The sequence below is a fragment of the Lagenorhynchus albirostris genome, chromosome 15 (assembly GCF_949774975.1).
Source record: "Lagenorhynchus albirostris chromosome 15, mLagAlb1.1, whole genome shotgun sequence".
Lineage (NCBI taxonomy): Eukaryota > Metazoa > Chordata > Mammalia > Artiodactyla > Delphinidae > Lagenorhynchus > Lagenorhynchus albirostris.
The window spans coordinates 52,174,702-52,197,726 of NC_083109.1; the positions used below are offsets into that span (position 1 = coordinate 52,174,702).

A 23,025-nucleotide genomic window follows, 5' to 3' on the forward strand; every position below is an offset into this window, starting at 1 on the left:
CTGTCCTGCCTTTGCTTCTCTTTTTCTAAATTAAAAAAAAATTTTGGGGGGCTTTGAGGTAGCGTATACATTCTCCTTTGCTCATCTGTAATTCCTCAAGAAGGCTTAAAGCAGAGACCATGACACTTGCTTTTCAACAAAGCTTAGGCAAGGTACTGACAACCTGCATGCACAGGCCAAGAACCATGGACAACTTACCCATCTTTCACATTTTATCATAGAGATTTCACAAAAGCTTAAACATCTATGCCTTGTTCTGGATCAGTAAGCTTTAATTTTGGCTCTTCATGCTCCTCACACCCAGCCTTCTTTTCACCTGTAGTCAGAGCTGCCTGCAGCCCCTGTGTTTTCCTTACTCCCCAACCCAACTGTATTCCTTCTCTCCCCATTTTCTGCCCCTTATTCCTTATCTGCATGTCCTACTGTCCCGAAGCAGGTTCTACCCTTGGATCCTCTTGAGGACCGTGCAGGCTTCTGCATGAGAATAAAGTTTCTAATGGAGAAAATTTCAACCAAAGGCCAAAGAAGTAGAGGGAGAAACACCTTTATTGTCAACAGAAGTGGTAATGGTTATAAGCTTGTAGAAAGTGTTAACTATAAGAGACAATAAACCAGGAACTGGGGTGGAGGTGATGGTAAAATGAGGAATCTTACAAAGATTAACCTAGATGTTACCCTAGCTCTGAGATTACGTCACCAAGGGAAACAGATTTAATATTGCCCAGAGGCTTAACCTCTCCTTCCTTTCCTTTGTTCTTTCTTTGGTGGTGGCTGGATTACAGAGTAGTGATCTGCTCTTAAATTAGCAGTAGTACCTAACATTAGGTGTCAGAGGTCAGTTGTTGGTTTAGAATACATCCAGGCTGTTAACTTTTAGATGTGCTTCCCATGAGGGTGGAGAATTTCTTCTCTGACATGGCCCAGAAACAGTGCTCAGGCCACTAGCCCCCCCATTCTCTGTTGGGAACAGTCATACCCAGGTTTCCTGGCAGGACTTATGGATCCTGTAGCCTTGTCCCCTTCAAACAGAATTGAAATCAACAATGAGACAGGACCCAGGAGTCCCAGGCAGAGCCAGAAAGAGTTCAGCATTCTTACCCTGATTCCTATTCCTGGACATGGTTCTTAAGATCCGGTTGTCAATAAACCTATAGCTAAGCTGGGGATTGCCCAGTAGAATTCTCGACAAGCAGAAGGAAGCGCCAGAAACACGTGTTGACATAAGGAATTGATCCATCGGGTTTCTTCCACACTCATAGCACATGCCTTCCTTCCTGGGATATGGGAACCTCTTCTGTGTGCACCCCCTGATGGTGGATGAGGGAAGGGTTCTTAGTGAAGATTTTCTCACACTGAGAGCACTGGTAAGGCTTTTCCCGTGTGGGTTTTCTGGTGGGCACTCAAGTGGGAGCCATTGTTGAAGCTTTTCCCACACTGCCCACACTTGTGTGGGCTCTCCCCAGTGTGGACTCGCCGGTGAGCACTGAACTGGGAGCTGTTGTTGAATCTCTTTGCACAGACAGTGCACTGATAAGGCTTCTCCCCCGTGTGGGTCCTCTGGTGGACAATGAGGCTGGAGCTCTGGTTGAAGCTTTTCCCACATTCCCCACACTGGTAGGGTCTCTCCCCTGTGTGAGTTCTTAGGTGGGCAGTGAGGTTGGAGCGCTCACTGAAGCCTTTCCCACACTCACTGCACTTGTGAGGCTTCTCTCCCGTGTGGATTCTCTGGTGTCGAACAAGATAAGAACTGCGGCTAAAGCTTTTCCCACATTCATGACATTTAGAAGCTTTTTCCACTTTGGGGACTGGCTGGTGGTGAGAGGGAGAACTCTGAGAGCAGTTTCTCCCACACAGGAAATGTGTACAGGCCTTTTCCCCAGTACGAAGTCTCTGGTGACTCATTCTCTTCTGGGATGGGGATTTCTCCTCACTCTCCCCTGGAGAACATCTTCGTTGCCTTCTTGACACTGGAGCACCCGCCCAGCCTCTTTTTAGCTCAGAATGCCAGAAGACTTCACTGGACTTTCTCTGAAAAGGCTTGCTCATTTCTGCTTCCTCTGTATCATCCCATTTCCAATTCTCTTTTGTAATCCCGCTCTTGATCTCAATACCTGCAAGAAGAGAAATACATCAGACTGTCGGGACTTCCCTGGTGGTGCAGTGGTTAGGAATCCGCCTGCCAATGCAGGGGACACAGGTTCGAGCCCTGGTCCAGTAAGATCCCACATGCCACGGAACAACTAAGCCTTTGTGCCACAACTACTGAGCCTGCACTCTAGAGTCTGTGAGCCACAACTACTGAGCCTGCGTGCCACAACTGCTGAAGCCCACGCACCTAGAGCCTGTGCTCTGCAACAAGAGAAGTACCGCAATGAGAAGCCCGTGCACCACAATGAAGAGTAGCCCCCACTCACCACTAGAGAAAGCCTGTGTGCAGCAACAAAGACCCAACGCAGCCATAAATAAATAAATAAATAATAAAAAAAATACATCAGACTGTGGAGCAGGAAAACAATGGAATGAGGAAAGAATTACAACTAAACTACCTTTAAGAAGAAAAACTAATTGGAATTCTCATGTGATTCAGGCTTCTGCTAATTAAAAACCTAAGTTTTATTTTCCAATTGTAATATTTTTAAGCTCCAAATTCTATGATCACAGGTAAATATACCCAAAACTCCATCCACCCACTTTGCTCCTATTGCACCTCTTTTTGGATGTTCTGACACAATGACAAAATGAGTCAAGGAGTCAAGCTCTTTGTCATCTGTCTCAGTTCTTGAATGGCCTGGCTTCTGGGAAGAGTAACAAAAGGCCACCCCGGGTTTAACCATCTCAAACAGGAAGAAGGCAAGTTGCTGGGCATCTGGGAAGCCCAGGCTTAGATTTGAAAGGAGGGTCAGTGCTGGAGAAGGAGAGAGAGTCTGGGCTGGAGACCCGACTGGCCATCTATGGAAGCAAAGTAAGTGCAAATCCATGGGGAAGAATGACACGGACCCTGTGAAAGAGGCCAGCAAAGCAAAATCGGGGCTCTGAAGTGCAAAGGAAATAATCCTTAACCATGAAAACCAAGACTCTCTGGCCTATGTCAGGTCTACATCAAGATGATGACAAGGCCAGGAGCAGAATGGCTCTCTGGTGATGCCAGGCTAATGGTCCTAAGTGGACTTTCCCATGCTTTGACCAAGAGTCAAAGCCAAGAGTCTTACCACGTCTGTTTGGGAACAGGTCTGGCAGGCCAACCCTCCTAACTGCCTGGCCAGGATCCCTGAAATCCTCTTCCTCCCAGTCTTCACCATCCACGGTGGTACCTTCTCCAGCCTCTGTGGGCCCCCCATTCTGCTGACTCAGCTCTCTAGCCTCAACTTCCCTCTTGGCCAGGATCAGTACTGCTTGCCATAGTAGGTGCAGAGGCCCAGGGGCTGGAAAGGGCATCAGCTTCCTCGTAAAAGATACAAGGCTCAGGCACATAGCCTCTCCTCATGTTGCGGGAACTCAACTGCAGGCTTTTGAACTTGGCACGATGCTGCTCTGGGGTCTGCAGAAAGCTTTGCTCCTGGAGTTGTTCCACCAAGGCCCTGGAGATCTGGCTGTTCTGCTGATGGGTCTGGAGTTTTTCATAAAACTGAGAATGGCCAGGAGTGTCTTGGTCTCTTCATAGCCCCAGTGCACACTTGCTGCCAGGAGACAACTCAGTGACCAGAGCAGGGCAGGCTGATACCGCAGTGCAGGGTTTTAGCAGCCCAGGAAGCCACATCCTAGTCTCTCAAATTATGCCATGCTGGCTACTGTTGTTCCTGGGGAGATCTCACTGTGCGCTTGTTCCTAAAGCAACAACTTCCAGTGAAATCCTCTCCAGCTGAGGAGGGGTTGTAGAGTCTTTACCAAAGCTTCTGCTTTTATTTCTCTTTATCCTGAATCCCACTAATTTCCCCTGAGAGATGATTCACGATAAGCCTCGAGCTTGTCTGTCTCCAGGGTGGTGGGAATCTCTGAGGGTGAGTGGCCATATAAGAGGACCTGGTGAACAGGTAAGACTTGGATGGAAGCAAAGATTCACAAGAGAGAAGATAGGATACTTCTGCTAAGTCCCACCTCTCATGTATGAGTCCCTCCTGATCTGGCTCCTGTACATCTGTTTATATCTCTTGTCATCCCTGTGTATGTAAGAAACTGAATTACTGCAGGTAGTGTCCCAAGGTGAGAATAAGTAGTAAAGGTCTGGGAAGAGCAGTTCAGGAAGGCTGGTTACTCAAGAACACTCAGCACAGGCCCCACAGGGGCTGCCCATCTGGGCCGGTGGCTGAGGGCTCATTTGTCTAGAGCCGTCCCAGCAAATGCATTCTGATCACACCTGGTCATGATGCTCTGAAGGGCACGCAGCCTCTTCTCGTCACCCTCTAGTCCACTCTGCTCTGAGCCACTGTCTTCTTGTGCCTGGATTACTGCAGTGGCCGCCTACCTGGTCTTGACTCTCCTCTGAACCTCCTACAGTCTCTCTCAATCCAGCTGTCAGAGTGCGCCCCTCCTCTTCATTCAACTCAACTAACCTCTGTGAGTGCCAGCAGGCCAGTTTCTGAGAAATGCAACTGTCATATGACATGGACCCTGCCTTCAAGAAGACCACAGTCCTCCAAAGTTTTCCGTAAGAAAACGGAGACACAAACACGTGTTTAAATAGAGTTAAGTGTCAAATAAATTGAAATTCTCAACATGATCCTTTTAAAACTATTACTCCTCTGCTCAGAATCCTGCAAGGCTACCCCATTTCACACAGAAAAAGCCAGAGTCCTTACAAAGTCCTCTATGTAGGGCCTGAGGCCCTAGGTTAGTGCTTCTCAAAGTATCTGTGAAGAACCAGTTTTTTTTGTTTTTCAAAATACATTGAATATGCAGTTAGATGGTGCAGCAATGTCAGATTGCTATAAAAGTTTCTAAACGCTTGCTCTCAATTTCACTCTCAGTAGTGCTGCCCCACGTGATCTGGTTCTGACCTTGTTTATTACTCTCATCCCCTCTCAATCTGCACCAGGCACACTGGCCTCCTTGCCCAGGCTCCTCCGGCTCAGAGCCTTTGCACTGGTGATCCCCTCCGACTGTTACAGTCTCCCTAGAGAGTCACACAGTTCACCCATTCTCCTTCACATCTCTAATGTCATTTTCTCGGTGAGAACTACCCTGACAACCCAAATTAAAAATGCAACCCACCCTCTGTCCCCACATGCTCCATCACTCTTATCCTGCCCCATTGCCCTGCAGCTACAATGGAACCTGATTCCCAGACTAAGATGACAGCTCTCTGAATCCACACAGCGGCTCCAGCTAGGACATCACCCACCTTCCACAGAGAACACAGTGCTCCTTCCCCAGGCTAACATTAGCTTCGTTCTTTTATGTTCAGTTAACAAAATCTAGATATAACATTTACTCACACAATTTACTTCTTAGGTCACAGAAACAGCCCAGGCTTTGGCTTTACAATTTCACAACTCAAAAGAAAATCCCCTGGGTTATTACCAAGACAACATAATGGTTTAGGTACTGCTTTTCCCTGTGTGTAACCTGCAGGTGGCCGAGTGAATGGCTTTATGGCCTTCATCCCAGCATTTCCCCAGCAGTGAGGGAACAGGAACAGTCCTCAACTTACAGCTGGAAGACAAGGCACAAAGTGGGAGCATGGTTTGCTTATAGGTGACAGTACCAGGACATGTGTGCCGAGAGGCCCTCACCCAAGTGGCTCTGGAGCTGGCTGTAGGTGTGGGGACTCCAGTTTCCTGGACTGGCTGCTTCCTGTCAAATTTGTAGCTGTCTCAGGGCTTCTCTGGTGGCGCAGTGGTTGAGAGTCCGCCTGCCGATGCTGGGGACACGGGTTCATGCCCCGGTCCGGGAAGATCCCACATGCCGCGGAGCGGCTGGGCCCATGAGCCATGGCTGCTGAGCCTGCGCATCCAGAGCCTGTGCTCCGTAACGGGAGAGGCCACAACAGTGCGAGGCCCGCGTACCGCAAAAAAAAAAAAAAAAAAAAAAAATTTGTAGCTGTCTGAGCCCCCCACTGTGTCCTCGAGCCTCGCCTCTTTGCGCTTCCATGGCCCTTGGCTTGGCCCTTTGGCCTCAACAGCCCTGTCTGCCAAGCTCCTGGGAGAACTGGAGGAGCCCTGTGAGGCCGGCAGAGCTTCCTTCTCCTCCTGAAGGGCACAGGGTGCCTGGCTGCAGCCTCCCCTCCTTCGACAGTCACTGGCCCAGAGGCTTCTGAACTGGTTCATGCTGCTCCAGAGTCTGGTGGAAACCTCGTTCACACAAGAACTCAGCGACTTCCCCACAGAGCTGGCTGCTCTGCTGGTGCTCCTGCAGTTTCTCATAAAACCGAGGCTGCTGAGAACAGACAGGAGAGTCCTGGTGTCCTCGGCCGCCCAGGGTGGGCCAGGCTCTGTCCCATTTGCTGAGTCTGGCTCTTGTGCTTCACTCTTGATTTCTTCTTCCCTGTTTGCTGGTGTCTCATGGGCTTTCACTCTAGTCTCCCTTGTGGAAGTCTTAGGCCTTTTCCTTGCCCTGCAGCCCTGCATACCTGGGGTCCCTGCGTGTTCTCTGATCCAGCCCAGGATGTCCTTTCGACCATGAATGAGCAACCCTGCATGTGGAGATGCAGGGAGGAGACATCAAGGCTGCAGAGCATCTGTCTCTGAATCTGACGGTCGGGGAGGCTGCTCTGAGGAGGAGCAGCCCAGATGGGGCAAAACTGATTTGAAAAAAGGCAAGAGATCAGTCCAGAGACTCTGAAAAAGGGCTCTTGTTGCCTCCTGAAGGGCCTGGGCATAGAAGTAGACTATCACGGTTGGATTCTCTTGTCTTTCAGTCTCCTCTGCTCCCCAGGACCTATCACAGCTGTGTGTGTGAGCACAAGTTCACTCATCTCTCCCCTGTTCCCAGCACAGCCTGTGCCTCCCTAGCTGCTGTCTGTCTTCCCTCTCCACTCATCCTCTGCCTCCCACACGCTCTGTCCCCACTGCCCCTGTCATAAGCCCGTGCTTTCCCTTCCTTCTATCACTCTGTCCCTCTCTGTGTCTTCCTTTCTCTGTGTCTCTTGTCGCCTCTCAGTATGTTCCTGTTCCTTCTTTGCCCCCACCCAATAGGCTCCCCACTGCCTCTCTGTCTCCTTTCCTCTTGGGTTCTCTTGGTCTGTCTCCAGACAACTGAACACATTCACTCTGGACCTAGAGGGAACGTGGATCCTTACCCAGCCAGGCGTTTCTGTCACTCTTCTGTGTAACATCCCTGTAGAGGGCCCTCTGTTCGGGGCCCAGGTGTTATCTGCCCTTCCTGACAGAGGGATATGGCTCTGCCCTCACATGTGGCTCGTCCCTGTAACAACACAGGGGTCTGCTGCTACCGATAAAATAGCACCGCTCTAGCTTGGGGTGGGGCAGAGACAGGACCACGGGTATCAGATCAGGGGCAAAGCAAGGCAGGGAGAGGTCAGGCCTCCAAGAGAAGGATCGGGATGGGTAAAGAGCCATATGATGATGTCAGTGGACAGAACAAGGAAACAACCCAAGAGAAACTCAATGGACCACGTAAAAATCTTTCCAGCATCTCTAGAAAATAAGGGACTTTAGGCTGAGAGTGAGCGCAAGATGAAAGGGGAACTTAAAGAGACAAAAGGTATCCACCATAGCTCACCTGGGCCCCAGCTATGTGGAGCACAGCACCTGTCTCCTGGTCTCTAAGACCCCTCCTCTGAGGAAGGTTCCTGGGAGCCTGCAGAGTAAGCCAGGCTGGGGGAGAAAACAGCCACTGTTAGAGGGCGGTCTCCACGTAACAGCCACAGAGCAGAGGTTGTGGGTGGGGTCCCCAGGCCAGCAGCCTCAGCAGTACCTGGGAGCTCATCAGAGATGCATATTCCTGGGCCCCACTGGGATATAATGAATCAGCAACTCTGGGGGTGAGGCCTGGGAATCTGTTGAACACGCCCTCAGGTGAGTCTGATGCATAGTCAAGTTTCAGGACCACTGCCACAGCCAATGGCCTGTGTGTTAAGAAGTTCCTTTCACCAGATCTCTCCTGACATAATAGCTTTAAAAAAAGGTTTTTTCATTCTAAAGAAATATGTGCATAGTATATATATATATATTTTTAAATTTATTTATATTATGTATTTATTTTTGGTTGCGTTGGGTGTTCGCTGCTGTGCACGGGCTTTCTCTAGTTGCAGCGAGCGGGGGCCGCTCCTCGCTGCTGTGCCTGGGCCTCTCAGTGCAGTGGCCTCTCCTGCTGCGGAGCACGGGCTCCAGGCATGCGGGTTCAGTAGTTGTGGCTCACGGGCTCTAGAGCACAGGCTCAGTAGTTGTGACGCATGGGCTCAGTGGCTCCGCGGCATGTGGGATCCTCCCGGACCAGGGCTCGAACCCGTGTCCTCCTCATTGGCAGGCGAACTCTTAACCACCGCGCCACCAGGGAAGCCTCATAGTATATTTTTTAAAAATTTTAATAGAATACTTGGGAGCAAGGGGAGGGAATGTCTCATTGCCCAACCACTCAGAGATGACTATAATGCTTTTTTTTTTTTAATTTATTTATCTAGTTTTTGGCTGTGCTGGGTCTTCGTTGCTATGTGCAGGCTTTTCTCTAGTTGCGGCGAGTGGGGGCTACTCTTTGTTGTGGTATGTGGGCTTCTCACTGCAGTGGCTTCTCTTGTTGTAGGGGACAGGCTCTAGGCGCATAGGCTTCAGTAGTTGTGGCACATGGGCTCAGTAGTTGTGGCTTGTGGGCTCGAGAGCACAGGCTCAGTAGTTGTGGCACACAGGCTTAGTTGCTCCGCGGCATGTGGGATCTTCCTGGACCACGGCTCAAACCGGTGTCCCTTGCATTGGCAGGCAGATTCTTAACCACTGTGCCACCAGGGAAATCCCCTATAGTGCTCTTAAAAATACCATGGGAATTCGATCCTTTTTTTTCTTTCAGACCAAGATAATACATTCTTTTCCAGATCCCCATCTTCAAGAATAGTACAAAGAAAATGGTACATTTTGATGACTTATTAGTGGAACTTGACCCCGGGGAGGTTTCACCACTTGGGAGCAGCCCGCAGGTACGGTGAGCTGAGGTTGCAGAACGTGGAACACAGTGAGTCCTGCCCCCTTTACTCAGACCCCAAAGTCTCAGAAATCACACACCAAAGAGCACAGATGTTCCCAAGGATTAAAAGTAAATAAATTCTAAATGGCAAAGTTTTCTAACATATTGATAGTGTATTTACTTCACTTAAAAAATACGAAAGCAGGGACTTCCCTGGTGGCGCAGCGGTTGAGAATCTGCCTGCTAATGCAGGGGACACGGGTTCGAGCCCTGGTCTGGGAGGATCCCACATGCCGTGGAGTAACTAGGCCCATGAGCCACAACTACTGAGCCTGCGCGTCTGGAGCCTGTGCTCTGCAACAAGAGAGGCCGCGATAGTGAGAGGCCCCCACACCACGATGAAGAGTGGCCCCCGCTTGCCACAACTAGAGAAAGCCCTCGCACAGAAACGAAGACCCAACACAGCAAAAATAAATAAATTAATTAATAAACTCCTACCCCCCCCAAAAAATACAAAAGCAAACAAACTCTTAAGACTGTTTCTCATTTCATCAACAGAAGCTTGCCTTTTTAAACAGCATGAAGACACAGTGCTTTTCTTTAGGATCTGAGTTAAATAAAGGTAAGGGGGCTTTAAAATAATTACTTAGAAACCTGTAAGGGCAGCTTTGAATTACACAGAAAAGGCAGCAGTGGCCTTTACATAATCTAGAAATGTATGCAGCCAAAGTGCTTCACAGAAAGAGACTTATAAAGATAGAGCCTTGGTCTGTCTGCACAATGGAATATTACTCAGCCCCCAAAACAAACCAAGTAGTGATACTTTGTAGGCTGGAAACGTGATAAATGAGAGAGGCTAGAAACAAAAGGTCATATATTGTAGGATTCTATTTCTATGAAATGTTCAGAACAGGCAAATACAAAGAGAGAGAATGAGGAGCAACTGCTTAATGGGCATGGCGTTTATTTTGGGGAGGATGAAACTTTTGGAATGAGACAGAGGTGGTGATAGTACAACATTGTGACTGTACTAGATGCAACTGAATGGTTCACTTGAGATGGCTAATTTTACATTAGGTGATGAATTTGAGATCAATTAAATTTAATTAAATTTTTAATTAACCTTTTTCTAAAAAATTAGAACAATTTTTTAAAAAAGCACTGGAAGAAAGGAAAAACTAATAGGAGAAATGTATTTTGGAAGAGATTAAGCTGGATGGAAGGGGGTTGTATTCAAGTTCATGAAGAACCACTCTGTAGAAGGTGAGGTAATTATGCTCACCTTTAGTAACACCAGATTCAGAAGCAATAGAATTAACTTGTGATAAGAGAGAATTAAGCTAACACATAAAGGATCTCCACCCACATTTTAAGTGCTAGTACCATCAACTATAATTTGAAAACTTGATTTTTGGATGTACTCAAAGGCATTTAATCTGGAACCCAGGGGCCAACTTGAGCTCAGACCTGTATTTCCAAGAGATGATTGTCCCTCACACCTTGGGGGAGGGCAGAGGCTTCTGCTTACCTTCTGACTGTCCCCACGGTCTCTGGGGTGAGCTCCGTGACCCCTTTACAGGCCATTCTTCTGGAAGAACCCCCTGTTTCAGGTGGGATCTCAGTGATTCTCTGGCTGCTCCCAAGGAGGCCGTCTCCTCGATGGGCATTTTCAAGTCCTTCCCAGATTCCGGGACCTGAGAACAGACCCCATCATCTGTCACTACAAATTCCTGTCTAAAGTGACAGAGGAGAGATACTGAGAGGTAGCTGGGGTATCACCTCCCTTACTGCTTCTCACTTCCACTTCCTGCTCTCCCCTTCACCCCCCTGATGGGTTTCAAATAGCCGTTTTAACCCTTACATTCCTATACTGTTTTCATTCACATTAAGAGTGTGATCCTGAAATGGTGGTGGACAATAAGGGAGAGATGGTCCACACAGAAATGGCAAGGGGAACCGGGACCAGAATGACTGTTAGCACAGAGGGATTCCCGCTCTGCTTAGGTCCCCTCTCCACAAACTCTTAACTTCGTACATGTGCTCCACTGCCCTTCTCCATCCATCCTGGTTATTATTAACAGTCTCCAAACCATGGATATTAAATTAACTTCCCCCATTTCTAATGCATCACCACCATACTGCTCCCCCCTCCAAATTATGTCAAAACCTTTCAATCCTATGAAATTTCACCGACACCCCCTTCACCACTCTTCCTCCTACAGCTGGTGTGCACATCCGCCTCCTCGCTGGGAGACGCAAGCACATCCTGATCCAGCCATGCAGACTCGGGCGCCAGCAGGCTGCTTCCTGCTCTGGCCACAGTCACGTTCAGGCTGGCACTCCTCTGACCCACACTCCTCCGTTACTTGTTGCCTCTCCCAGATTTCTGACCTGGATTTCAGCCGCCTTCTTCCCACAGAATCTCCCACAACTGAAGCCCTCATGTTTCTTTTCCTTCTCCTGTGCCTTTCACACCCCCCTTCTCCCAAAATATACAAGACATTACACTGAGTGGATCTCAGACCGAGTCCTTACCTCTACAAGTAGGTATTTTGTGAAACTCATCACTGTCCCAAACTGACCACTTAATTCAGGCAGCAAGGACCGGCTCTAATATGACTTTGTTTAGTGTACAACACATGACACACTCCTTCAAGGAACCTTCTAGCAAGACAGATTAGATTTAAATTCAACAACATCTCTAATTTTCCTGACCTGCTGAGTGAAGGATTGTTGTCCTTTTCCTCGCCTTGTTTTGGAGAGTGTTATCTCACTTTAATTAGTGACTCCAAGGTTTCAGTGAATATATGAATGTCTAAGTTATTTCAGCAAATGAGAAATTCTTCCCATAGACCAAGGACATAGGACCAAGGCAGGATAGCTAATACTTTCTGGGCAGCAGACAGCTTCTGGCATTTCTCAGCTAAGCGCCTCTCCAGTAACTGGATTCTTGAGCTCCTCACACCAACTTCTTCATGACTAAAACCACAAGGTTCTGACTGCCTTTTCTCACCTGCTGCCCAGGTGCTCTCTGTACATCCTCAACCAGAGCCACAGCTTCATCACCATTTTCTGGACACTGCTCCCTCACCCAGCTCTGGATCTTTTCTGGCAAGATGGTCAGAAACTGCTCCAAAACCAGCAGCTCCAGGATTTGCTCTTTTGAGTGTGTCTTAGGCCTCAGCCACTGACAACAGAGTTCCCAGAGTTTGCTAAAAGCTTCATGTGGACCAGCTACCTCCTGGTAGCAGAACTGCCGGAAGCGCTGGCGGGAAGCTTCATAGTCAGGGCCGCTGTTGTGCAGGGCTGATTTCTGTCTCTGTGTGGAGTCCTTGCTTGGGGACGGGTGTGCCTGGGAACTCCTTATTGCAGCCATGGTTTGCTTCAACGAACTGGCTTACTGGTTGCCACTTCCATCCTGCAGATCAGATTCCATCTCTTTTCTTATCACTGGGAAGCGGGTCTCCTGGATACCAGTGAAAAGTGTGTCTTTTTGGAATCAGAGACGTGAGCATTTCATAGACATGCAGACTCAGACGCACACTTGAAAAAGGCTCAGTGAGGCTGAAAAGAATCAAAAAAGACAGCATGAAGCCATCCCATATTCCTCCACTCTAGTTCTTATGTTTTTTTTTTTTATGCAGTACGCGGGCCTCTCACTGTTGTGGCCTCTCCTGTTGCGGAGCACAGGCTCCGGACGCGGAGGCTCAGCGGCCATGGCTCACGGGCCCAGCCGCTCCGCGGCATATAGGATCTTCCTGGACCGGGGCACGAACCCGTGTCCCCTACATCGGCAGGCGGACTCTCAACCACTGCGCCACCAGGGAAGCCCAGGCTGATTTCCTTTTTATTCGGCAAGGATGCCCTGAGTACTCCAGTGCACTCGGTGCTAGGGTTAGGTCCTGCGGCTGAAGTGACTAGGAAACAAGTCCGCGGGCTCCCGCTCCGGTCTCCCGGGGGTGAGACGGGCAGGGCCACAGGCCGGAGAGAGTCCGCGCTGGGGCACAGGGATCGGGACACCTCTGGCCGGCTCGGGTGGGCCGGGGCGAGGGGCCGCGGCACAGAAGGGTGACCGCCGAGCGTGCGAGGGGCGCCCTGACCTGGCCCAACTGCCTCTGAGACGACTGCCAGCAGCAAGCCCCCGGCCGCCAAGAAGCGGAGCACTCACCTGACGCACTCACCCGCGACTCCCCAAACTCGCTCGGCCACCGGGTCGGAAGTCAGCACCGCGAGACCCCGCGCGGATCCGCCCACTGCGCTTGCTCGCGAGTCTTGCCAGCGGACTACAACTCCCGGAGTGCACTGCGACGGCGGGGCGCCGTTCTCGCCAGCATCGACAGACCCAGCAGCCGATAGATGAGAGAGAACGCCCCCGAGGAGCCAATCCCTCTGCGGAGGAGGCGCGCTCTCCGGTGGCACAGTTTCGCGGCAGCCTGTGGGAGTGTCCGCGACGAGCGGCTTCTTCCCCGCCCTCAGCCTTGGCTCCTGGGTTCTGGTTCCCCGGTCCCCAGAGAGGTGAGTCGGCTGCAGGTGGGCGTGTGGAGCGGGGCTGTCGGCGGTGCTGCCGTCGCAGGCGCCACCCCCGGCTCGCACCCGGCCACGTAGTTGAGCCGCGCGCCAGAGTGCTGCAGCTTCGCCAAGCCCCGGGCCAGCTGGGGCGCGGAGTCGGAGCCGGGCGCCCTCGGAGGCCGGAGCGGCTGGGCCTCGGAGCCTCGGGGGTGAGCAGCCGCCGCGTCTCCGTGTACCTTGCTCGCTAGCAGGAGGTTTCCGCTAACTGACAACCCCCAGCGTGCGCCGTGGCCTGCCTGGGCTCGCCCTGTAGCGCCCGGCGAGATGCTGGAAGTCGGCCTGTGGAGGATGCGGGGGAGCTGGTGCAGGCTACCTGGATGACAGCCTGAACTTTTCCCAGGGATTCCTGCCAGCCCATTAGGTCACGTTGCGCATTTTCCTCTGAGACCTCTTGTGCTTGCCGCTGAAATAAAAGCGGTATTTCCCCCAGTTTCCTTTTAGGACATTATGACTTTTCTCCTTTGCAAGACAGTTCAAGAAACTGGCAGAAAAACAAACTCTTCCCACTCTCAGGGACTGTGTTGTCTTCAGGAGTTTGGGGTCAAGTTCAGCGAATGAGGAGGCTCTGTTTGCATCCTTTCCTTTCCAGTATCCTCAGAGGAGCTTCGTTTCTAGCATCTTTCTAGCATTCAGGGCCATGATCCCGAAGGCTTGAGCTGTTTACAAGGAGAGAGAAGCTGTCTCCTGAGCCCCAAAATGGCGGCTAAGATGGAGATAACTTTGAGCTCGCAGTCCCACATTCAGGCTTCCTCCAAGCAAGAGAGACATATAATAGCAAAACTAGAAGAAAAACGGGAGCCCGCTCTGCAAAAAGACTGGCCCGATCCTGAGCTCTCCCGCCAGAGTTTTAGACGGTTTTGTTATCAAGAGGTGTCTGGACCCCAAGAGGCGCTCTCCCGTCTCCGGCAGCTCTGCCGTCAGTGGCTGCAGCCTGAGGTGCACACCAAGGAGCAGATTTTGGAGCTGCTGGTGCTGGAGCAGTTTCTGAACATCCTGCCTCCGGAGATCCAGGCTCGGGCCAGGCATCAATGTCCAATGAGCAGCAAGGAGATTGTGACCCTGGTGGAAGATTTTTACAGAGCAGCCAAGGGACCAAAGCAGTGGGTAAGGAGGGTACTTTCTGTGGTCTCCAGGATTTCTTTTTCATCTTTCTTTTTCATCTGGTTAGTGTTTGGTTTCTGGACCCCTCCCTAGATAGAATCCAGAATTTCAAACGTTGCCTCTGGCCTCTATTTGGAACCCTCCTCCCCCCACCCTCCTAGGGAGATGTAACAGGTTTTCAGAAAACCCAGCCACAGGCATTCCAGTGAGAAAGTAGAGGATCAAGGCTCTTGAAACTTTGCTGACAGATCTCCCCTGACGCTTTCTTTTTGAAGTTTTTCTACAGTCAGGATTCATAGCAGGCAGGGTCATTCTACTGGATAGGAATTTGATTTGGGGGGAACTTTATGAGACCTTGTCCGAAGTATCTTGCATATTGCCTTTGGATCAGGAAACTCCAGCTCAATTGGCTAGTATTCCTTCCAAATCCCACCCCCAAGTCAGACCGCAGTAGGAGCCTAGGGAGGAAGCAAACAATCATGTGCTTTGGTGAACGGAAGCAGTTAGGGAACAGGGGTAGGGCAATCCTCTTACTACTGAGATCTCCTTACCAGGAGAGCCTTGGGCAAAACAATTTATTGGTAAGGGTGGTTTTTAATGGCCCCCACCCTACTGCTTCCTGATCCTACGGGGCCTGTTTCCTCCAGAAGCAGGGAGGCAAGTGAGCATAGGGTAGGAACCTGCTGGGTGGGTGTCATGGCTGACCCTGATGTATTTGTGCCTGCTTTCTGATGACTTTGACTCCAGGCCTTGAGAAGGCCCCAAGCTTTAAGGACAGGAAGTATCGGCTGATTTGAAGCAGCCTCCTTTTGGTCATTCTGCACATCCTTCCCTTTGCTTCCTTTGAGAGTTTCTGCATTCTCTCTCAAGGTTGACCCCCAGGCCATTATCAGAAATTTCCAGGGAAAAACAGTCATTACAGAGCAGTGAGAGGTCAAGCTGCCCTCAGACAGTCCTTGAGTTGTGCTCTAATGCATGGGGCTTGTTCCTAGGTGGCTGTTTGTATGGAGGGCCAGAAGGTGCTCTTGGAGAAAACTGGATCCCAGCTTGGAGAACAGGAACTGCCAGACTTTCAACTGCAAACTCCTAGCAGATATCCCAGGGAGAGCTCTCTGGAGGAGACGTCCCAGGCAGGATCTCAGGATCAGCGGAGCCCCCGTCATTGGGAAAAATCCCTGCTCCTCCAGGACCCAACCCCCAAATTGGCTGAGACAGGTAAACACTCGGTGCCTCTTCTCTCCGTCTCGTCATCCCCTTATCGCCATCAAAGCATTTCATGGTTCTAAAAAGCCATAGACCAGGTATTGGGTTTTTTTTTCAATATTGTATGTGATAGTAGATCTTTATTCTCCAACGAATTTCACGAATTAGAATGGTAGTGTTACTAAAGTGTGCTTTTATCATTTTCTGTTCATGACTATTTGAGAATCCAGTGCACAGGATTATTCTAGTGCCTTCTTTTCTGTCCCATTCAGAGCTACTTATAGTGAAGACAAATCCAAATATGACCACTGATGAACTTCCATTCAAGCTGTGGCTGAGTTTCGTCACTTAAAATAGTCCCATGTTTAGAAGGGACCTAAACAAGATTCTGCTAATTAGAGGAAAAAAACCCTCTCCGTTTTATGTTCTGCCTCTTTCTCCTCCTGTGACATTGTCCGTGTCCATTTCCTTATCTGTCTCTGGTACAATGCCAGTATAATTGCAGGCCCTGCTCCACACAGTCCTGTGGTCTCTCTGACTGAATGAAAGTGACACTTTGGCCAGTCTTGGTGATGTGAATACAGGATATGGTCAACAGGTTAGAGAAGAAGGTTACAAGAAAGCTAGATTCCTTAAGATTTGCTACATTCAGCGAAACACTTTGATTTCATTATTCTCAAAACTCATGAATGGAGAAGACCTAGGGCATCCAGCAGGAAAGCACTGTGGCCCTGGCTGAGGTCCCGCCTCATAACCTACGGCCTTCATGGTCCTAAAGAAAGTGGACCACACGTACTCCCTTCTTCTGCCTCAGCAGAGGCAGCTGGGTGTGCATGCTGTCTCCATTTCCTTTTATTTGATTCCAGAGAGGGTGGAGTCTCATGCTCAAGGTTCATCCATGTTGTAGCATGTGTCAGTACTTCATTCCTTTTTAATGGCTGAATAATATTGCACTCTGTGGACATTTCGTCTGTTTATCAGTTGGACACTTGGGTTGTTTCCACCTGTTGGCTATTATGAATAGTGCTGCTGTTAACAGTTGTGTACAAGTTTTCGTGTGGATGTCTGTTTTCATTTCTCTTGGGTGTACACCCAGGAGTGGAAATGCTGGGTCCTATGGTAACTCACTGTTTAACCTTTTGAGGTTGGACTTTTCCAAAGTGGCTGCGCCATTTTACATCCAGCAGTCTATGAGTATTCCAATTTCTCTACATCCCTGTTGACACTTGTTATTTTTTGTCCTTTTTATTGCATCCATCCTATTAGGCATGAAGTGGTATCTCATGGAGCTTTTGAGTTATTTCCCTAATGACTGATGATGTTGAGCATCTTTTCATGTGCCTGTTGGCCAATTGTGTATCTTCTTTGTAGAAATGTCTATTCAGATCCTTTGCTCATTTTTTAAAATTTTATTTATTTATTTATTTTTGGCTGCGTTGGGTCTTCATTGCTGTGCATGGGCTTTCTCTAGTTTCAGCGAGCGGGGGTACTCTTCATTGTAGTGTCCGGGCTTCTCATTGCTGTGGCTTCTCTTGTGGCGGAGCACGGGCTCTAGGCATGCAGGCTTCAGTAGTTGTGGCTCGCGGGCTTAGTTGCTCCGCAGCATGTGGGATCTTCCTGGACCAGGGCTCAAACCCGTGTCGCCTGCATTGGCAGGTGGATTCTTAACCACTGTGCCACCAGGGAAGTCCCCTTTGCTCATTTTTAACTGGGTTGGTCTTTTTATTGTTGTAACAGTTCTTTGTATAATCTGGATACTAGACCCTTATGTATAATTTGCAAATATTTTCTCCCATTATGTGGGTTATCTTTTCACTTCCTTGATAGTATCCTTTGAAGCACAAATGTTTTGGATGTTGAGGAGGTCCAATTTATCTTTTTGTTTGCTTGTGCAAACATACATATCGAATGTACTATTGCCTAATCCACCGTCACAAAGGTTTACACCTTTGTTCTGTTCAAAGAGAGCTAGGTTTAGCTCTTACATTTAGGTCTTTGATCCATTTTGAGTTAATTTTTGTATGTGTTGTGAGTCGGGGTCCAACTTCATTCTTTTGTATGTAGAAATCCAGTTGTTCAGCACCACTTGTTGAAAAGACTATTCTTTACTCCATTGAATTATCATGACAACCTTGTTGAAGAGCAGTTGACCATAATTGTGTGGGCTGCTTTTTAAATCTGAATTTAAATTAAAGTTAAATAAAATTAAAAATTCAGTTTCTCAGTCACACAAGCCACATTTCAAGTACTCAGTAGCCACATGTGGTTAGTGGCTGCCATTCTGAATAGATCTTCCACATGGCAGGAATCCTGTTGGATAATAGCACTGTTGTGGAGTTTCTGTAATGAGGGTGCATGTCTGGCCCATATCTCAATTTCCAATCACATATGCTGTCTATCAACTTCATAATGGAAGAAAATACCACACTTACTGGATTTACCATTATTTGAAGAGAGTGGTGGTCAGTGTCCATGTAAGTGAGGGTATATTTGCAATGTTGAAATTTCTGATGGGTTTGCTTTTCCCTATTTCTCCTTTCTTAAACCTTTCCCCAAAGGTAGGAAGGAGGGAGGGGTTGGAGAACTTGTTTCCTAACTTTAGTATACATCAGAATCACCCCAGCTTCCCCCTGTTAACTGCAGACTTCCAGGTTCCATCCCCCAGAGATTCTAACTCAGCAGCCTTGGGGGAGCAGGGGCAGCCTGCTTGGTGGACAGCTGCCCCAGATGAGTCTAATGCAAGTTGCCAAGTGGAGAACAGCACTTTGAGAAACTTTGCCGTGTATCTCATAGCTCTTTTGCTTGGGTTCTTTCTTCGAAGCCCAGAAATGAAACATATTCTTTATAATTATAGAGGCCTCCAGAATGAAAAGTGACAACAAGGAAAATCCACAGCAGGAGGGGGCTAAAGGAGCAAAGCCAGGCACCTTGTCAGTGGGCAGGCCCAAAGGGAATGGTCTGCAGAGCCCCGAACCCAGAGGGGCGACTGTGAGTGAGCCCCGGTTGTCACGGAGGCAGGTCAGCCCCCCACGCGCTCAAAAGCCATTTGCTCACTACCAGAGACATTGCAGGGAACTGGAATACATCAGCGGCCCCCTGAAGAGCCACCCACTGAGAGAGCTGAAGAAAAGCAAGGGAAGCAAAAGAAACCTGAGCAGCCGTTTGCAACGTCTTGGTCACCAGCCGACCCGCTCAGCGAAGAAACCATACAAATGTGATGACTGTGGGAAAAGCTTCACGTGGAATTCAGAGCTGAAAAGACACAAGCGAGTCCACACAGGGGAGAGGCCCTACACGTGTGGAGAGTGTGGGAACTGCTTCGGGCGGCAGTCCACCCTGAAGCTGCACCAGAGGATCCACACCGGAGAGAAGCCCTACCAGTGCGGCCAGTGTGGGAAAAGCTTTCGCCAGAGCTCAAACCTTCACCAGCATCACAGACTCCACCATGGGGACTGAAAGCAGGGCTGGGTCCTCTCTGTTCGGAAGAAGGTACTTGCATTTCTCCTTCCCCTCGCTTGCATGTAAATCACAAAGACCATCTGCGTGACTTACAAGGGAGAAAACGAGATCCCTGAGGAGTGATGGTGCCCGTCGGGCTGGTGAGGCGTCGGTCGGGAAGAGGCTGACAGGGGACTTGATCGTGCATGGGGTCGTGTACGATGATGGGGGAAGAGATGGAAGGTCTAGGCATTGGGTCAGAGAGCACCGGGGTGTCTGCTGGAGAGCGGGGAGTCACTACTGAGGGAGAATCAGGATGATCCTGCAGACGTGCCCCACACCTTGATGTTAAATCTCCTCCTGCTGCTTTATTTATCCTCTAAATCTGTTCAAGGATAAATCCTATATATAGTTATACATTTGCTGTCACACCAGACAATCTTTATCATTGCACACACTCCTTTAATAAAGATGAGTGATCTGCAAGAATTTCAAGGCAGAAGTTCATTGGAATGTAAATCCCCTAATATTTTTCCTGTCATTCCTGGCTGTTCATAACAAAGGAAGCATGAAGTGGGAGTATGGACACGTTTGTGTGAGGCAGGGGTCTCCAAGTATTAGTGCTTTTACCAAATAAATACACATACACACACACTAAAGGTTCTTTTTATATCAAAGCACCTTTGATTTGGTAAAAGAAAAATCACAGCTGCTGCAACCCCCCACCCATAGTGATAAGGAAAAGCTACAAGAAGCAAGACTGCTAAGACAACAAAGGGAATCCTTCCTACTTTCCTTTCTCACTTAGGCCAGTAGCTTTAAGAATAACAAAATGCTTGGGGTGATGAAAATATACTAAAACTGAATTATTTCAGAGCAAGTACCCCAAATCATTGAAACATTCATTAATTTTATGATATGTAAGTTATACCTCAAAGAAGTTTCTAAAAATGACAAAATGTATTTATGTAAAATGTTAAAGTCCTAGAACTAGGCCTGAGAGATCATCTAATCCCACCCCTCATTCTCTCAAAATGGAAATTATAACCCAATCAGTATACAATTCTTAGTCACACTGGGCAAGCCAGTGGATCTCCTAGTTTAGAGAAGACTTTTGGTAGGTGGGTGCAGTATGTCAAGCAGGAAACAGGTGCAGGTAGCGTTCTTCCTAAAGCATCAGTATCCTCAGGTCACTGCTGGCCACCTCAGGGCTGTGGTTGTGCTATTGTGTGTCCCCCCACCAAGGATCTCAGGTTCCTCTGACCACAGAGGGACAGGTGCTCACATGGGCAGCCCTGTCCCCCAGGTCTTTGCACACACTGTTCCCTTTGCCCTTAGGACCCGCCGCCCCCACTCCCTCTCGCATCTCACAAGAGTTGCCAGCTCTGCAAAGCCTCCTCTGACAAGTTCTAGGCAGAGGTAGACTTCACCAGTGGCGCTCAACCTGGTAGCAGTTTCGCCCCCTAGAGGATATTTGGGAACATCTGAAAACACCGTTGGTTGTTATGACTTGGGGGAAGGGAGCATAGCTCCTGGCCTCTGGTAGGTACAGACCAAGGATGTAGCTAAACATCCTGCAGTGCACAGGACGGCCCCAAAACAGTTATCTGTTCCAAATGTCAGTAGTACCAAGGTTGGGGAACTGTGCTATATATGTTAAAAGCTCTTTAAGGACAGAACCTTGATTTACCATCACTTTAGCTTTAGAACTTAGCCCACACCCAGCCAGGAGAAATAGGTGTTCAGTAATTGAAGAGTTGAGGGCCCCTGCTTCACCCTGGGGCCCATTCCTGCCTGAATCAGAGATCCTGGTGGCAGTCTTTGAATGCAGTGGACAAAACCTCTCATCTTTTGAGCAGAGAGAGACTTAATGGGAGCCCAGTGGCCTGCTTCCTAGTATTTGGTGGCCCTTCAGAATCTAATCCAAGGTCCCTTTCCCAACAATTATGTTAGATGTTAGAAGAGTTTATTGTTAGGCCTGCCTGTTATCTCACTCCTGTCCCCTGCCTCTCACCGGTCAGAGCCTCCTGATTCCTTATTCTGTTACCACCTTTTTTTCTCCAGGCCAGTTTCACTGTTGTTTCTTAGTAACTTCCCTAATTATATTTACGTCTGTATTAGTTTCCTCTTGGTGCTGTAACAGATGACCACAAACTTAGTGGCTTAAAACAACACAAATGTCTTCTCTTATAGTTCCTGAGGTCAGAAGTCCGAAATCAGCTTCACTGAGTAGATCTAGTCAAGGTGTCAGGTGGGCTGGTTCCTTTGGAGGCTCTGAGGGGTGAATCTGTTCCCTCGCCTTTTTCAGCTTCTAGCGGCTGCTGGCATTCCTTGGCCTGTGGCCCCTCCCTCCATCTTCAAAGTGCGCCCCTCCCTCCATCTTCAAAATGCATCCGTCCAGTCTCTGTCATCACGTCACCTTCTCTTCTGACTCTGATCCTCCAGCCTCCCTCTTAGGAGGACCTTTATGATTATATTGGGTCCACCCAGATAATCTGAGGTATCTCCCCATCTCTAGATCCTTAACACACCTGCAAAATCCCTTTTGCCATATAAGGGAACATTCACAGGTTCCAGGGATTAGGATGTGGACCTCTTTGGCGGGGACTGTGATTCAGCCGACCACATCCATCTAGTGAATCAATTCGGTTAGTCAAAGACGATCTCTCCTAAAAGCAAAGGAACATAGATTTCCACTTTCCTTAGATTTGGGACAGGAAATCTCTCTTAAAATAAGAGCTTTGTTTACTTGGTATGTTTTGAAGAACCTGTGTATGTGTGTTTTCTGTCTTCTGATTATGAAATTAATAATTGCTAAATCTTAATGTCTTTGGGTACCTGTTCAACTGTGGACCTTGAATAAATGTGACAAAATCACCACTCTGAATATCACTCACTCCCAAAAGGTTTTCAAGCCTGTGATGCTGCTGCCTCCGCCAGCCCAGTTTTCCTTTGACAGGTAAGGCTCAGCTCCAGGTGAGGAGTGCCCGTGAGGGTCTGAAGTCCTGGTAGAAGGCCCCTGGGCACTCAGCCACATTTGCTGGTCTGTACTCACTTCTTCAAATGTGGGAGTCCCCATGTGTGGTTCCACCAGAGAGTCTCAGCACAAAACATTGACCTGCTGACTTACAATCGGCTACCCCATATGAGAAAATAACCTCTCTCCTTTTGTGTGCAGCCTTACCCATGGAGCGGTCTGTTAAGTGTCACCATGTTTTCTGAGTTTGCCCTGTACTCACCCATGTGGGGGTGGGATGATTCCTACCTTGGTTATTTGGTCCCCGGCTTACCCCAGGAGACACGGAGAGGGGAAGATTCCATGCATATGTGAGGGATATGGACCTCGCAGATTTCTCTGAAAAGCATTTTCCATCTACAGCAGATAAGGACTTGTAAAACCCGTCCCATAATACTGTTATCGCTCCCAACAAAATTAACAACTCCCAAATACCATCTGATAGATAGAGTTGAAATTTCCCCCAGATATTTCTAAAACCAAAATGCTATTTTTTACAACTTTATTGAGATATAGTTCACATATAAAATGTATCCATTTAAAGTGTACAGTTTAATAATTAAAGTAGATTCACAGTGTTATACCACCATCACCATAATCTAATTTTAGAACATTTTCAACAGCCT

The 23,025-nt window shown here is 48.7% G+C and overlaps 2 protein-coding genes across 2 annotated transcripts; one reads left to right on the top strand and one right to left on the bottom strand.

Annotated features, from left to right (window-relative positions):
* Positions 1–528: 528 nt before the first annotated feature.
* ZSCAN32 (zinc finger and SCAN domain containing 32) lies at positions 529–13,370 on the bottom strand. The gene is made up of 4 exons (XM_060124256.1): positions 13,241–13,370; positions 12,086–12,636; positions 10,601–10,766; positions 529–2,111 (listed from the first exon to the last, which is right to left on the bottom strand). The coding sequence occupies exons 2-4, from the start codon at positions 12,446–12,448 to the stop codon at positions 1,348–1,350; spliced, it is 1,293 nt and encodes a 430-aa protein (XP_059980239.1). The 5' UTR covers positions 12,449–12,636; positions 13,241–13,370; the 3' UTR covers positions 529–1,347.
* Positions 13,366–22,263, top strand: ZNF174 (zinc finger protein 174). The gene is made up of 3 exons (XM_060124257.1): positions 13,366–14,745; positions 15,735–15,957; positions 18,800–22,263. Exons 1-3 carry the CDS (start codon positions 14,338–14,340, stop codon positions 19,399–19,401), a joined length of 1,233 nt encoding a protein of 410 aa, XP_059980240.1. The 5' UTR covers positions 13,366–14,337; the 3' UTR covers positions 19,402–22,263.
* The last annotated feature ends 762 nt before the right edge of the window (positions 22,264–23,025 follow it).

Excerpts from the sequence above, each read along its gene's own strand:
- ZSCAN32 (XM_060124256.1), bottom strand. The coding sequence starts at position 12,448 with ATGGCTGCAATAAGGAGTTCCCAGGCACACCCGTCCCCAAGCAAGGAC. Across the intron at positions 10,767-12,085 it reads AGAGAGCACCTGGGCAGCAG|GTCCCGGAATCTGGGAAGGA; the intron begins GTGAGAAAAGGC and ends GTCTGTTCTCAG. Across the intron at positions 2,112-10,600 it reads ACCGTGGGGACAGTCAGAAG|GTATTGAGATCAAGAGCGGG; the intron begins GTAAGCAGAAGC and ends CTCTTCTTGCAG.
- ZNF174 (XM_060124257.1), top strand. The coding sequence starts at position 14,338 with ATGGCGGCTAAGATGGAGATAACTTTGAGCTCGCAGTCCCACATTCAG. Across the intron at positions 14,746-15,734 it reads CCAAGGGACCAAAGCAGTGG|GTGGCTGTTTGTATGGAGGG; the intron begins GTAAGGAGGGTA and ends GCTTGTTCCTAG. Across the intron at positions 15,958-18,799 it reads CCCCAAATTGGCTGAGACAG|AGGCCTCCAGAATGAAAAGT; the intron begins GTAAACACTCGG and ends TTATAATTATAG.